At 39.2% G+C, this 16260-nt stretch overlaps 2 protein-coding genes across 2 annotated transcripts; one reads left to right on the top strand and one right to left on the bottom strand.

The window, feature by feature from the left end:
* Positions 5318-8834, top strand: LOC109723570 (TORTIFOLIA1-like protein 3). Its single transcript, XM_020252001.1, has 5 exons — positions 5318-6302; positions 6391-6514; positions 6721-7256; positions 7515-7969; positions 8415-8834. The coding sequence occupies exons 1-4, from the start codon at positions 5667-5669 to the stop codon at positions 7920-7922; spliced, it is 1704 nt and encodes a 567-aa protein (XP_020107590.1). The 5' UTR covers positions 5318-5666; the 3' UTR covers positions 7923-7969; positions 8415-8834.
* On the bottom strand, positions 9214-15016 carry LOC109723561 (alpha-mannosidase 2). The gene is made up of 4 exons (XM_020251989.1): positions 14342-15016; positions 14012-14161; positions 13373-13405; positions 9214-12649 (listed from the first exon to the last, which is right to left on the bottom strand). The coding sequence occupies exons 1-4, from the start codon at positions 14942-14944 to the stop codon at positions 9902-9904; spliced, it is 3534 nt and encodes a 1177-aa protein (XP_020107578.1). The 5' UTR covers positions 14945-15016; the 3' UTR covers positions 9214-9901.

Here is a 16260-nt window from a genome sequence, read left to right as displayed (position 1 = left end):
ATTATACTTGAGAGAGAGAGAAGGTCAAAGAAAGGTGTTCTTTTGGTGGAGCTTTGGGCTCATCTACTTGTGCAGAGTTGGTGAAGCCACACGACGAGGGTCGAGCCGTTGTATCCTGGAGGGGACAAGTCGGTGCTCTGCTGCATCGGTTCAAAGGCTTTGCCAACCGCAGAGGGCTTGAATCTCCTTAAAGAGAGCGAGATATCCGTGCCTCGGCTTGATCGACTCGTTGATATTTTTTAAATTATTTTGTAGCTAACCTCTATTTTTTGAATATTTACACCAACAGATAAATAAAAAAACATCAGTATCAATTCAACAAAATAACCAATAATGTACAAAAATAAATTGCGTATTAAAATGAACCACAACAATTAGAACGAGCGATCCCACATGCCACGTGGCAGGATGGCCCCCACGAGGCTGGTCCACGTGGGCTACAGCGGAAAAGGACACATAAGCCCCGGTGCATGCAAGGCGTTTACAAATTGGAGAATGTCGTGCGGGCAAAATGAATACCCAACAAAATGGAGTCACATGCTGTCGCGTCGTGTAGAGTGAGCATTCGCACATGCCGTAGCAGAAACAAATAAAAGGAAATTATTTCTTCCAAAAAAAAAAAAACAAATAAAAGGAAATTAACTAATTTTAAGATTTTAGGTGCAGGGAATGGAAACTGAGGCCTCTGCGGAGGCAAAGAGAGATAAGATAAACATCGGAATGGATCTCTATATACCAATAAGGTATTAATGTTTCCTTGCCCTTATTAGAGGGTAATTAGAAATGTTAAAAAAAAATGGTGACTGTTGAAACTGTAATTCACCATCCAAAGCTTTAAGTGATGATATTAAGGAACCAACATCTCTCATTTTCTATATAAAACTATCTAAAATTGTTCTTATCCCCGGGAACAGCCTAATTTTTATCCAAACACTATTTTTCTTATCCCCATACTTGTACATATCCCTATAATAGTTAGTTCTTGCTTATACCGGAACCAAACGGTATCTAAAATAGTAAAAGCGATTATAAAAAAATAATTATATTATTGCAAGTCACTATAAAGCTTCCATTTTGTCGTATTTAAGTAAAACTAAGTCTATGTTAAGTAATGAGAAACGGTCATGTTGCTCTGATGCTATCTTAAATAATATAAAATAATCTTTTATTTTTGGTTTTTTTTTTTTTTGAGAGAGAGAGGTTGTGTGCTATTCGTTTCGTTTATTTTTTTTAGAAAGATAAACTTAACTGAAAAATATAAAGCAACTAGATTTAAAATTGTATTTCTAAAACTTAAACTATAAAGAATACTGTTTTAACATTGTAGATTCAACATTTTGGTTTTCTTTTACAACTTGGACTAGATGTATTCGCATAGTTTTAAATTTGGACAATGTTAACTCTTCTAAATTTTGGTTCATTTGGATGAATGCTACACCACCACGCTTGCTGTCGATAATTTTCAGTATATCTATTGCTTAGAAACAGCTTGTAACAAGCTATCAAAGAGCTAGTATATTTTAATAATAATAGAAAAAAAAAAGGAGCAAGCTAGTAATTAAGAATATGAAAAGTTTCAAACAATGATGAATGCTAAATAATGAGCATTAACAGCTGTTATCTATAGGTCACGGGCCCAAAAATTAATGTCATGGTACAGTGATCATTTTATAATTTTAACTATATCTATAATTGCCACAATGTTTGTGTCTCATAAGAGCCTGGTTGAGCAATAAAAATCTTATTGTAGGGTGAGGTGATTGGTGAACTTCTTTTTCGTTGCGTGTGTGTGTGTTTTTTTTGGTTCTTTAAATTTTTTTTTTTTTTTGCTGACCGAGGTGTAGTTATCTTACAGTTTATGCTAAGTTTGTTTTTTGAATGAATAAAATATATAAGGTGTTATTTTTCTCAAAAAAAAAAGTGTCTCAAGGGTCATTACTAACACTTTAACGGTCGTATGTATCTTTCCAACCGTTTTGGTCACAATGTACACTCGCACCGTACTTTGACTACAAACTTTTTCACAAAAGCCACATGATGATTTTATTGGCCCATTGACATTTTCTAATTTCATGAGAAATAAATGCTATCTGTTGTCAACTTATTCACCCGATTGTTCTGAGCACAAGGGATAAAAAATTTAATAGTCGATACTTTAGGTCTCCAGTTCGAAATTTATTATTTTATATTTGTAACTAAGTTTATTTTATCATTTCTATAAAAAAAAATAAACATTAATGCACCACTAAAAAACGGTTGTAATTTTATAAATGTATAAATTATGTTTCTAACCGTGCTCACAAAATTTTGCACGATTGAAACAATGTAGCGCTCTTTATCATATTTTAGATTAGATGAGATCAAGTTCACTTTTGTTCTTTCATAAATATTGTTTCTGTAAGGAGTAAGAAGTAAGTGACAGCACAAGATGGATGATGGAATAGTTATTTCATTTAGCTTTTAATTAGGTCACAGGTGTTGTGCAAACGAATTTAAGGCACCAAGCTCTTTTCGTTCTAGATTAATTAACATCAAAGGCATCCTAAATTTTAGGCCTTAATTATTCACGTACAGAATATCGGTCTAGAACATTTCAGTACTTTAAATTTTGTGTAAATTCATATTGTATTCCCTGTCAAACATATTTTGAAATATATATATAGAAAGCAATAATCATTAAATAAATATAATTAAAACTACCAAAGTATAGAGAGTAATTATACGTAGCAAAATTAAAGAAGTATCCTGGCAATGTCAATTTTTAGAAATAAATGAGAGTAAAATGTAAATGATGCAAATTTTACATTCAAAAAAATTTATATGAATAGCCCCACATACTATCCTAAGGTTTCATTTCAATTTTTGATTTGACATATTTCTAAAAATATAAAATAATTCATTCCATTCTAATGTGAGAGGTCACGTCATGGATGACATAAAAATTCAGAAGCCAATGAGAAGTAGCATTAACACATCTGTTGTTCATAGAAAATGTGTCGAAATCATCAATTCGCATTAAATTCATTGGACAAATAGTAATAAATTCTGTATAAATTATCAAAAAATAATCTCCATTTAAACACGGTATGATTGGCACCACTCCAAGCCTAAGATGTGTTTTATTTACCCACAATTTCTAGCGTAAATGACAAAAAATTTGACATTTAGTATTTGATATTTCAAAAATAAATCTCAATTGATTCATATTTTCAGTTAAATTTATTTCTAAAAGAAATAAATGAAACGAATAGCATGCTATTTTTTAAAAATAAATAAATAATGTGTCTGATTTTTAAAAAATTATCTTAAAAACTATTTTTCTGACCGAAAAAATATTTTTTATTTATTTGACTAGTAGAAAAAATAATTATTCTGAATTTTTTTCCCCAAAATGTGTAATTTTTTATTCAAGAAAATAAGAGCTATAAAACAAAATTCCTGCAAAATCTGTTTGTTAAAATGTGAAACAACCATTGTAGAACGGTGTTTAAACATTTTTATATTTAACACTCCTCCTCACGTCTGGGCTCAAGACTTTTTAATCGGCCCATAACGTGAGCTTGAATTAAATGGAAGGAAATTAATATGCTAGCAACCTGGCGTAACTCGAACTCAGGACCTCCTGCTCTGATACCATGTGAAACAACCGTTGTACTCTAAAAACTTAAGCTGGTGTTTAAATATTTTTATATTTAACATAAAAAATAATTTTTTATAATTTTTAGGGGGAATTGCATTGGTGGAAGCTATACTCAAGGACGAGTTATGGCAGAGCGGGAACCAACGATTCCACCGTCCCGTGAATAACAAGACGTTGCTTTCACCCCCACAAGCAAGCAAGCAAGCAAGCAACTCACCATCCGTAGCTGCAGCCGCACCCTACTCTCACATGCGCCTGATACAGCGATAGCCTCTCCTCTCGGTAAAGTATTTATTAGAGTTTTTCCCTATTGACATTTTTGTCCTCATCTACATTTTATTTGTAATTACAATATTTATAATAAAAAGTACAACATTTTTCTTTAGCTAGTTGGGGAATTAATGACGAGGATTTTGTTTGATGTAATAATATATCGGAGCATAAGTTTTTGTTTCGTTCATTTTATTTAGAAATAAATTTTGCTGGAGATGTGAATCAACTAGGATTCGAACTTGAATCTCGGATACCAACCCCGAAGTCCTTTGCCACTTGCTCTAGGAACGGTCAGTATTTTCGTCCTTTAGTTGATTACTGATATAGGCAACGATCGGTGATTTACTTTTACAAATATAACAAATTAATTTTTAATTAATTAATTTATAGATGACATAAGTTATTCTATTCAATTATAACTATTGAATTTTAAAGAATAAAAATTAAAATTACTTTTCTAATTTCATAGTTCACTGAATAGATTATGGACGCGCAAATTGGACCACGATGAATAAACATATATATTACGTACCGTTAACCTACTAAATCATACCATAAAAACGCAGGACCCTCCGTCCGTACGCAATCAATACCCTTTAATTTTTCATATCAATAGAAAAGATTATTTCTCCATTTTAGCAAGATCGAATTGAGCTCTTACTCCTGTACCCATCACATGCTTTGCATGCTCTCGTGTGCCTAAGTACAATGTACATTACCAATACCATACTATAGAGATCTTTTACAATGTACAGTGAAGAAAAAGGCTCATGAAGTTTCCCAGTCCCTCTATCTCCAAACGAGAGTACCAATATTTGTTAAGAATAACCAATTATATCCAGCTCCTTGGGCTAAGAAATTGCTGAATAATATTCAAAAAAGTTTAATTTTAAAATTCAATTATTTTATATTTTAATTAAATTATTTTTTATAATAATAATAGTAATAATAATAGTAATAATGAGTTGCGAATTCAGATTGCTATTATATAATTTTCTTTAAGAAAATAAAACCTGCAGACAATTTATTAAAAAGTAGAATTCGATTACAAAAGTGAATAGTTTTGAAATAATAAATAATAAAGACAAATTTTATATAAAAAAATTATACAATCAACAGGGGGGATGTAAGTGGCGGTTTCCAAACGTAAGAAATAAAAGGAAAAGACAATATATATATGGATAGAAGTAAATCAAGCGTCCAAACTTTGAAGCTTACGACGGGAATAAAAAACAAAATAAGAATAAAAGATATAAGAAAACAGTAGTCACGCAGATCTGGATCTCGAGCGGGCTATTGATCTCAAACCACGTCACAATGTTTTATTTTCTGAATCCATCGAGTTCGAAAGAATGTACGTGAAAGTTACTACGTCGAACAGACAAAAAACCCCTCCCCCCAAAAGAGAAAAAAAAGATGGGAACTTTTCTCTCTCATTATTAATTAAGTTCCCACCATTTTTCCGTACTCGCCCAACCACCGCCTGCTTACTAATAGCCTAATAGTTAGTGGTTGAAGCAGCACTCTCGAAACCTGCGCTTCGCGCTTCCACCTCCCCTCTTCTCCTCCCTCAACGCCACCAATGCCAACGTGTGTGTAGAACTGAAATGTGATATAACACAGGAACGGGTGGGGGGGGAGGAGATCGATTCACATTAACACGCTACTACTACTAGTACTATTAGGAGTAAGCATAGTAGTAGTAGTAGTAGATCATAATAGATCATAATAGATCATAATAGTGGTGCGTAGTATGGAGGAGGGGATGAAGCAGCGGGTGAATTGGTGCATGAACAGGCTGTCGGACCGGGACACGGAGGCGATGGCGGCGGCGGAGCTGGAGGCGCTGGCGCGGTCGTTGGGGCCGGAAGCGCTGGCGGCCTTCGTCGGCGCCATCTCCGACGCGCGCCCCGCCGACCGCCCCCCGCTCCGGCGGCACTCCCTCCGGCTCCTCTCCCTGCTGGCCTCCTCCCACCCCGCCCCCTCCCTCGCCCCTCTCCTACCCCGCATGCTCTCCTCCGCCCTCCGCCGCCTCCGCGACCCCGACTCCTCCGTCCGCTCCGCCTGCGTCCACGCCGTCCGCTCCATCTTCGCCTCCTCCGCCGCCGCCGCCGCCGCCGCCGCCCCCGCCCTCCTCCGCCCCCTCGAGGACGCCCTCCTCCACGAGCAGGACCCCTGCGCCCAGCTCGCCGCCGCGCTCTGCCTCGCGGCCCCCGACCTCGTCGGGCTCCTCGTGCCCTGCCTCGCCGACTCCCTCGCCGCCGACGACTGGGCGGCGAGGAAGGCCGCCGCCGAGGCGCTCGCGGCGCTCGCCGTCGCGGAGAAGGACCTCTTGCTCGGCTTCAAGGCCTCTTGCCTCTCCTCCTTCGAATCCCGGAGATTCGATAAGGTTTCGCTCGCTCCCTCCCTAATCACTGTATCTATGATCACGATGATCTGTAACTGCGAGGCCAAAAGTTCTGATTCATGAAATGCAGGTGAAGATCGTCCGGGATGCGATGAATCGGATGCTGGATGCGTGGAAAGAAATTCCCACGGTCGTCGAGATCGATTCGAATGCCACGCCGGCCTCCAAATCACACGCCGATCCTTCTATGAAAGGTGTTTCCCTTTCTCCTTCTCAATTAATAGCTAATTCCAGCGACATTTAACATTTGTATATTGGATCAGATATCTTGATTTCTTGAGCTATACATTCTAGTGAATCTAAATTGACTAGCGTTAAAACAAATGGATGATAATTTTGTCTACAAGGACGATGTAGATGCCTAATATTTCGCTCTCATTTGCAATTCCGGATGGAACAGAAACCGTAAGTGACGGTCGGGCTTCCGTAAGCACTGCTTCAGTCCCGCCCGCTTCTCCATTTACCGCGAGGAAGAGTAGATTTACATCCAGTAGGTCGCCTCCCCCTGATGCCTCGCCAATTATCACAACTAGAAGGGCCGTTCCTTCCATTAGGAACAAGAAACACGCGGACTGTGCAAAAACCTCCGACTGGACAGTCGAAACTGCTGGTCCAAACACTCCTTCTATTGAAGTCGTTAGAGAGGAAAAAGGTCGGGGTCGAGGAGGAGAAAAGGGCGATATTAGGTCCAGGTTAGAAGCGAGAAGGATGCTGTTTGAAAAGAATCGTGAAGAGAAGGGGAACAAGTCGGCTGGATTGAAGGCTGGGTCACGGGCGGTCCCGTTTGAGGAGAATGGGAGTTTCGAATCAACTGCCGGAGGTGACAATACATCTGATGAGCTTACTGCAGGTCACAAGGATGGTGACATTTCATTAATTAGGAGGCAGTTGGTTCAGATAGAGAAGCAGCAGTCCAGCCTACTAGACCTTCTCCAGGTAACGCCTTTTCATATTTCAAAACGTCGCATTACAATTTATATGCTCTACATATTGATGAATACGCCATAAAATAGTTTTCCTTTGCACTTGTTCTTCCGAATGGCACGGTGTTATGAGCTGCTTTGGATACTTAACAGTTGAATTTTTCTTAAATAGATGATTGTGGCGTTTTGTTGAGATTGTTAAGTGTTTGAATACCGCTAATTTTAGTTATCCGATAGATTCACAATTCTTCTTCTCGTGGTTTATCACCAGAGGTTCATTGGGAGCTCGCAGAACGGAATACATTCTCTGGGGACACGAGTGCACGGCATAGAGATGGCATTGGATGAGATTTCCCGTGATTTAGTGTTCTCTTCGCAAAGGATGTCGAACAACGATTTCGAAGCAAACACGTGCTGTAGGTTACCCGGAACAGAATTTCTGAGCCCAAAGTTTTGGAGGAGGCTTGACGGTCGGTACTCTTCTAGGTTTTCCATTTCTGATATGGAGAACATAGCTGAGAAGGAGAGGGCTCCTTTTATACAGAATAAGCAGAGGTATGGAACTTGGGGTGGCTTAGTCGTCAACCCATTACCTGAAGTCAACCCTTTTTCAAGAGGCAATTCAGAAGCTGCTTCAGATAAAGCGCTAAAGGGTGCGAGACAGGGTGCAGGAATTTAGCTTACTAAAGATGGCAAGAAGCAAGATGTGATTTCGTAGAACACAAGGTAAAGTGTTTACTTCTTAGTTTTCATCTACTGCTGTTTTTAGATCTCAAGAAGTTGATCCCACATGATAGGTATGACAACCAGAAACAGTATGTCACAATACGAATGCAATAAAAATTCGCTAGATGCAATTTGTTTTGTGCGTTACCATTTTACCATCTGCACCCAATGTGGTTTGTGTGTTAATCATATTACCATCCCTACTTAAAATGTACCACTAAAATCCATATGGTATTTTAGCATTGAGTTTCTGCTAAATAACATGTTAACAATTTTTCATCTTATATTCTTTGTTCGGATACCATGATATATGATGCCATCTAAATTAGCTCCGCAGCTTAGAAGCTTTGGATCAGAAATCAAGTATTCAACCACATGTCATTTTCTGTACATCATATTCTGTGTTCAATGCTCATTACAGCTGAAAATTTTCTTTCCATTGCAGACCATGTAGAGCAGAGCAGCTACGCAGATATTCCGTTGATGCATTACAAATTCTTTTATCAAAAAGAAAAAAGAAGAAATCATGAATATATGGGGTTAGCTTGGATTCATTGCTAGGTAATCATTTTATATAGCAACGGTTGTTTTATTTTTCTTTCTCAATTATTTCGCCATTGTCATACAAAATGCTCATAATATATCGTCTGCAGTTCCTTCTTGATCAACCCACCCTTGTGTGTGGTCTTGTATATACCAATAATTGTGTGCCGGGCTTTGAATTATAGATCAGGGGCGGGTTACAAAAAATTGGTCCATCCTATGTGAAAAAAACACCATACATTGTGGATGATGATCTTTTTCTCTGTACTATGCCGATGAAAACGAATGAAAGATGTAAATATAGGGAAATATGTTTGCTTGATGTGTTTTGTGCAATGTTCATTATGAGTCCTCGTATCATGCCTCTTCAACTTTGAATGGCATACAGAAGAAGGTCGCTGTTCTCCCTAGAAAGAGATTCGCATAGCAGTAGAGGTCTTTCAGATATAAATATGATATGTACGTACCTTGTATTGCTCATCTTTTTTTTCCGTGTTCAATCTCCTCCTCTTTTAGTTAAATCTCCTGCAGTTTTTGAGCCACTCAATAAAACACATTTCTCCTGTTTAACTTATTAATATGATAGACAACAACGGCCAACAAACTAAAAGGATCTTCCTCTTTGAGTTATGCAATCTAACCATGCTACTAGGAATTACAAACTTCTCCCGCTATCCATTCCAAGAAAAAACAAGAAAAAAAACATTGCGCGCCAACTGCGCATTTACCAACATGAAATACAGACACCAGGAAAAGAAAGAAATAAAAATCATCTTGCTTCCAGAAGGTTAATAGCAAAGCTTAATGTAGAAAAAGTTCCACATGATTCAGCAGTATCACAATTAGGAAACACCTGCTACATAAGCAAAGCTATCTTCTAACATTTTTAACCTGTTTATCATTCCGAAGCCTTCAACAGCACTAAGTTCTAGAAAGTTCAAAAATTGAAAGAGTACAGCATACGCTGATCTAATCTCCGTGGATATTATATTTCGACCAGTGATAACTTTTTACAATAGATATATAGATCTCGTAAAGCAAGTTCAAAAGAAATGGTATGGAACAGATTGGCTGCTGGGTGTGCCGCAATTGACGCAACAGTATGGCATGATCAACCGAGCTGCCAATACATGATACACATACTCTTCTGCAGTTCCTCTTCATCACAAACTTGTACTTGTAGAAATTCATTATCTGTGTAAAGTGGTCTCAATTTAATCTGAATATTAGGAAAAATACTGCCCCATGTAATCAAAATTAGGTTGGGCGGTAGTTGTTTCCATATATGCATGGCAGGTAGCAAGCCATTCTAGAACTACGATAATCTCAGCCAGAGGAGAACAGCCATCATCTAGAACAAATAATACCATCCAAAATCATTACCATTCTCTATGATATTGGCTGCGGCTGTAATTCCAACTTATAAGCTTGTATTTCCATGGGAGAGATGAGTACATTCCCCTCCTGAGCAACATCTCCCACCTGCTCTATATAACCCAGCATCTCTGCGTCATCATGTAAGAGATTCAAGGAAGTTGCTTTCACATTCAAAACTGCTAGATCTTTAAACATATAGAACAAATTCACCGGCTCATCGCCAATAGTTGAACACTGCAGTCCACCTTTTCTACAGTATGACGCATCCCATCCCCTCCTCTGCAAAAGAATAGCAAATCTAGAATCCAACGGCTGAACTTGAGGAAACTTTAGAGGCTGTGGGACCTTGAAGTTCACGATATGTAAATCACAAGGTAAAGACAACGCTAACGGGGCAAATGATCTCCTCTGCATTTTGGAGGGTTTATCCTCGGGCTTCTTGCCTATGAACGTATGCATAGGGTAGTTCAATTGGGCCCCAACACGGTGGGAGAGGAGAGATGGCTGGAGGTTAAGTACTTCATGGGAAGAAGACAATGCAGAAACATTAGATTCACTGAGAATGTGGAAGAGAACATTCATCGGGCGGTTATCCATCACGCCTTGGCCCAATCCACGGCCATCATCCATAACCAAGCGACGATCTAACATAATCTCCAGCCATCCATTTTTTAGGCTTGCCGCCCCTAATGACTGCTTCGAGTGAACAGAAAGCCGGTCGCCTATTGAATCTTGTATGAAGGAAAGTGAAGGCATTGGATAGTAATTCCCCTGTAAAGGAATTTTATCATATGTTTGCCTCCGGATCGTTTGAAAGCCATTGAGATCTGAATAAAAGACCCTGTGATTGTCAATATTAGTCTTGAATCTGACTATCAATTCCTGGTCATTGAATTCATGACCAAGAAGTTCGACATGGTATTCTTTCTCAATAACCAATTCCTGTACTGTATGCTCACCATTGTAGATACGTGTACTGTAAGAAATCGGCATTTTATTCTCCCACATGGCTTTTGGGATAGAGTAAGCCTCTTGCACCAATGGGCCTTCGGAAATAATCAGATGCCCTCCTTCCTCAACTATTGGTTTAGCTTCTCCATTTGGTTTGAATAAGTAGGCCCCACTCCCAAAGCTACTATACATGCCTATTTCTTCACCAATTACTGTTTCTTTACCATCCCTATGCTTCATTTTTTGCAGGAGGCCATGAGCTGTATCAAAAGTAAGAGTACAATGACTATTACGGATCTCTGCTTCTTTGCCCTCTAGCTTCGAGCAAACATAAGGTGGAGGACACAGCAATTTTTTATGGGTGACTACTTTTAGGACGGCAGGTGTAGGTTTTTCACAGCCTTTATTTCCATGAGCAATATAGTAAGTCTCGAGCCCCATCGAAGGAACAGAAGCTCTCCAGTAAAGCCGATGTCGCCCAGTAGAAGCCTTTTCAATATTATCATGCTGCCATTCAGGTGAAACTTGACTCTTAATGCATGACCCATTTGCGTCTAGAACAACGATATCAGGCTCAGTAACAACAACCATAACAATTTCATCCCTCGTTTGCTCCGATGGATTGAAAAATACCACAGAATGTGATTCTCCTTCATGTAAATCAATAATTCTATGCACCGGCTGGACATCATACTTTGATCTCGATTGCTCAGGTTCAAAATGTGAAAATAAAGTAGGATCTGACTTATCATGAAAATCCCCTAAAAGGACTTCCACCGCCCTAGACATAAATAGCTGTAAATCCTGCAAAGAAGTATGCATTCGAGTCCCATAATCCTCCACTACATGATCCTTGGCGGTGCCGGTTACCCCATCGTGATGCTGGAAAAGAGCCAAGTTCCTCCTCGCAGCTGTTAATTTGTGCGAGAAACTTATAGGAAGTTTAGAACATTGAGATTTCTGACAATAACCTAAAACTAACGCAGCCATCATCTCAGATGCACGAAGCGTCTGCTCAAGTATACGGTCAACTGCTTTAAAGAACGGCCTTGAAACATAGTAGCCACTCCAGTAGTCTTGGTTTCTATCAGCATATGTAAAGAAGTCCCCTGAGAGGGATGGGAAACCTCCTATCTCCCTAGAACCCAACTCACCAGAATGAGAATAATTTATCTTTTCTGCCTCGTCACGAAGTGTGAGAAAGTAATCTTCAAGGGTGCCAAACTTGACCTCGGCATTCAGATCAAGGTTAGAATTTATATAATCAAACAGCTTTTGATAGTTACGGAATTGGACTTCTGCTTCTTCTAAACTAACATAACGAAAGTCGTCGCCTAGAGGAACAAGGAGGGTGTTCGTTCTATACAGTGTTGACTTTTTCCTGTATTGATCCAAAAGCTTTGTTGCTCTCTCATGCACATTGGCTTGATTTGTTTCAACTGGGTCAACTCTCCAGGGGCATGATTCGTAACTAAAGCCTCGCATACGAGCAAAATCGAATTGACAGCAGATAGCCGGTTCTGGCCCACAGGTGTGTGGAATATCATATGAATAGAATGGCATCATGTGAACGAATATGTCAGTTGTTTCCTCAGCATCCCAGCTCTGCCTCCATATGTATTCCAAGTTCTTATTCCAAGCTAGCTCCTTTTTTAGCTCATAGTGGGTTCTCTGAATAACCATGTTGCGGAAACCCATCCTTCGAAGAAGATATGCCATGGTTGCTGAATAACCAAATGGGTCTATTGCCCAAGAATTTCTTGGAATAACTCCAATGGTTTGATTGAGCCACGTGTTTCCTTCCATCATCTGAATCACAATGGTTCATGGACATCACTTAGACAAGAAGTCAGTCTTCAAGTACATGGATTTTACTGGATAAATAGTGTTGCAAATAACATAACCAAAATATTTTAAACAAAAATGGAAATTAATTAAGTTAGCCAAAGTATCTAATTGGCATTAAAATGAAAGAGCACAAGGAATTTCCAGTTGTGGTACAAATGCAAACAACTAAATCTACATCTAAGTGAAAGCCAGCAAAGAAGGATTAACTAAAGACTAAAGTTGGTCAATGAATGGAACCAACTATAACAAGTGGTATGGAATGAACGCAGGTGTATTACACCATCATGGAAAAGTATGGAACTTTAGAAGCACACACCAACAGTGTGCCTTATGTTTCATTCAGCAGCATTACAAAATGTAGCAACACCATGCCAGGAAGAAGGAGACAGTGCCTCCAGAAAAGAGACAGAGAACTGAATAGATCCTTGTATATGTACTCTATGATCAACGACTAAGATATTGTTTTCCACATGATGGAGATTCAATTCACCGTAATATATTTGATTGACAAGAAACCAAATTTGGAGATGAAAATTGGATTCTTTCTCCAAAATCAAGTACAGTAGAGGCTAGTAGGACGAAGCAGATGGACATCACATATTCACGTATTAATAAAAGAATATACAGCAAGTAATACCTCAAGAAACAGCTTTAATGGGAAAACAATGGAAAGCAATTATTTACCTGTTCTATGATAGCAAAATAATGAGAGTTAGCCTGCAAATAAAAAAAGGAAAGAAACTCGAATTAGATGAGATTATTTTCGGATGGGATAAGAAAGCAAGTAATATACTTGTTCTACGAATTTTCAGAATTCAGATTTAAATGATAAACCTCTTTATAAAATAATGCTCCTACATAAGCCATCTTTAATAGAACCAAGCTACAATAAATGACTATTCTTCTTGCAAAATCTGGATATAAGGAATTCCTTCACTTCCTATGCAACAAGTTACCAGTAGAGATGGTTAATTTCAAGCCTGCGAGCCACAAAATCAAAGCAGCAATAGAAGATAGACCTTTACAGATTAGTCAACTTCTATTGCTGCTCTGTAAAAAAAACGAAAGCCTGTAGGAATGTATCTAACAATAATATTGCAATCAGCATAAACATTAGAGGCAATTCTCCATTTAAAACAGCATGATCATTCTATATACCATCCGTATCAATCTCTAGTTCTCTTCAAATCAAGTGCTTAAAATTTCAAAGTACTTATTTCAGGTACTTCTTGTCAATTAAGAAAATATTAGCAGTTGCTAATTACAACAATTAAGATCTGAATTATCAGACATTTCTCTAATGTGCATATAATTTCATCTCACCTCATCATTCATCACCCATCCTCCTCCCACGATCTCTAACTGCCCGTTCTTCACCAACTTGGTGAAGCTTTCCTTTTTCTGATCCGAAGCATCCCTCCACCATCTCTCCAAATATGACATCTCCTCCCAGATGAACTTGCGGCGACTATCCTAAACAAAACGAAAAGCCCAAACCTCAGTCCTCACATCAAAACCCTAATCATCCAACTACAAGGTAACGGAAATCATCATTAAAACATCCCAACTCAAATTAGCAACAAAATGAAAATTACAAAATAAATATACGCAGTGGATCTGAAACATCTCACGATAGGAAACCGATTGCTTCACCTTTGAAAGCGATTCCACGATCGTGTCCAGTATATGGCGGGATTGGCGATTGTAGTACTCCTCCACGGTGAGCTTCCACCCGGGATCGTTATGCGAGTGGGGTACCACGAACACCTTTAGCTTCTCCGAATCCCACTCGTTGCCCTTGTAGGTCACCTCCCACCCCTGCTTCCAAGCCCCGCCGTCCTTGTCCAGGAACCGGATCTTATCGTACAGATCCTTCGTAGTGATGTCCACCGCCGCGGCACCGATCTCGCCGCCCCTCGCGGAGGCGGCGGCGCCTCCCCCACCGCCGCCGGAGGGGATGGGGCGGCGGAACGCAGGCCGGCGGGTGAGGACGGCCCTAGGGCGGGGCGTGGACACGGCGCTGGGGACGCCGTAGCGGATGACCACGGCGAGGAAGAAGAGGAGGGAGATGGAGAGGCCGATGGCGAAGAAGGTGGAGGATGGGGAGAAGGGGCGAGCGACGCCGACCCCACCGCCACCGCGGCGGCGCGAGACTGCGGAGGAGGAGGGTTTTCGGAGGGGCTTGGGCTTGGTGGTCGGGAGGAGGCCGACGCCGACGCCGCCGCCTACGCGGCGACCTCCGGAGAAGAAGCGCATCGTAGGGGAGGGGTTAAGGGTCAAGGGAGGGGACGACGACGAAGTAGTAGCCCAGAGGAAAGTGTCGCGACTTTATGCTGGTTCGATGTAGTTTATTATAGTGTAGACTGTAGACCCTCAATGGTAAAAAGAGTTGTAAATACGCCGCCGTAGAATTTGGCACCGTTGAGATTGAGTTTTAATATGAGCAAAATGAAGTCGCGTGGAGTTGGGAAACTTGGATTCCATTTTGGGCTCGGATTATAATGGATCAACAAACTTGTATATTGATTGAAGGGAAAACTTCAAAAATTTTCCCTCTGGTTTTATTTTTATTTTTTCGATAGCTTTTTTATTAATATTTCATTAAATTATATACAAAAAAACTTCAGATACCCATCTAGATTTATCAAATATTCACTTTAGCACCCTTTAATTTTAACCTTATCACTGATTTAAGAAAAATAAAATAATAAAATTGATAAGAAAAAGAAAAAAAAAAGTACACAGAGGCAAATTGATACATTTTAAACCACAGGGGAGCAAAGTGAGAAATTAGGAAACCACAAGGGGGGGTTTTTGAAGTTTTCCCTTGATTCAACCGTAATTGGATTATGAGGATAACTAATGTCTTCAGCGTCGGATATGCTAATCTAGCATTTTTGGAGTTTGGTAATTATTGGGCATTTACCAATTTTGGATATAGGATACGTTACAAACGTACTGAGACATTTTAACTCTGGGCTAGTAAATGGGACGGATTTTGTGAAAAACCAAAAATTATAGGGAAAGCCTTCCCAAATAAACGGTTTAGTTAACCATTCCCTGTACGTGTGGTGAATAATTTATTACACTAGTTTTTTGTGGAGAGGCTTCTAATGAACCTTCGTTTCTTGTTTTGTTTTTTGGCCCGCTATGGCCCTCTAAATACTTTGAACTTTTTTTTCCCATCGCTCTAAAATTTGAAATGTAGAGTTGGAATTTTTTATTTTTGAGGCTGATTATCATAATTCAAAAGATCTAGATAGTTTTTTCTTATTAGACGCTCTACTAGGTAAAAGCCTAGAATGTCACACTTATATTACTGATGTGGTATCTCCAACCAATCAAAAAGTTTCTGTGGAATTCAACCGTCCCAATATTATTTTTAGAAAAAAAAAAAAATTGTACTTTTCTCTTAAAAGAATAAATATGATTGGCTAGAGATATATAGTTTGGTATAAGTGTTATATAGTAAACTTCCTCCTTTACTAGATACTGCTATTGCTGAAAGTAGATTTATAAGTAAATCATGTGCAGCTGAAACTTATTATTGCAGTGGCCTGCCACAGCAAATA

Source organism: Ananas comosus, linkage group 2 (genome assembly GCF_001540865.1).
Source record: "Ananas comosus cultivar F153 linkage group 2, ASM154086v1, whole genome shotgun sequence".
In the NCBI taxonomy this organism is placed as follows: Eukaryota; Viridiplantae; Streptophyta; class Magnoliopsida; order Poales; family Bromeliaceae; genus Ananas; species Ananas comosus.
Note: the sequence above shows the minus strand (reverse complement) of the source record. Positions and strands in the feature narration are given on the sequence as shown.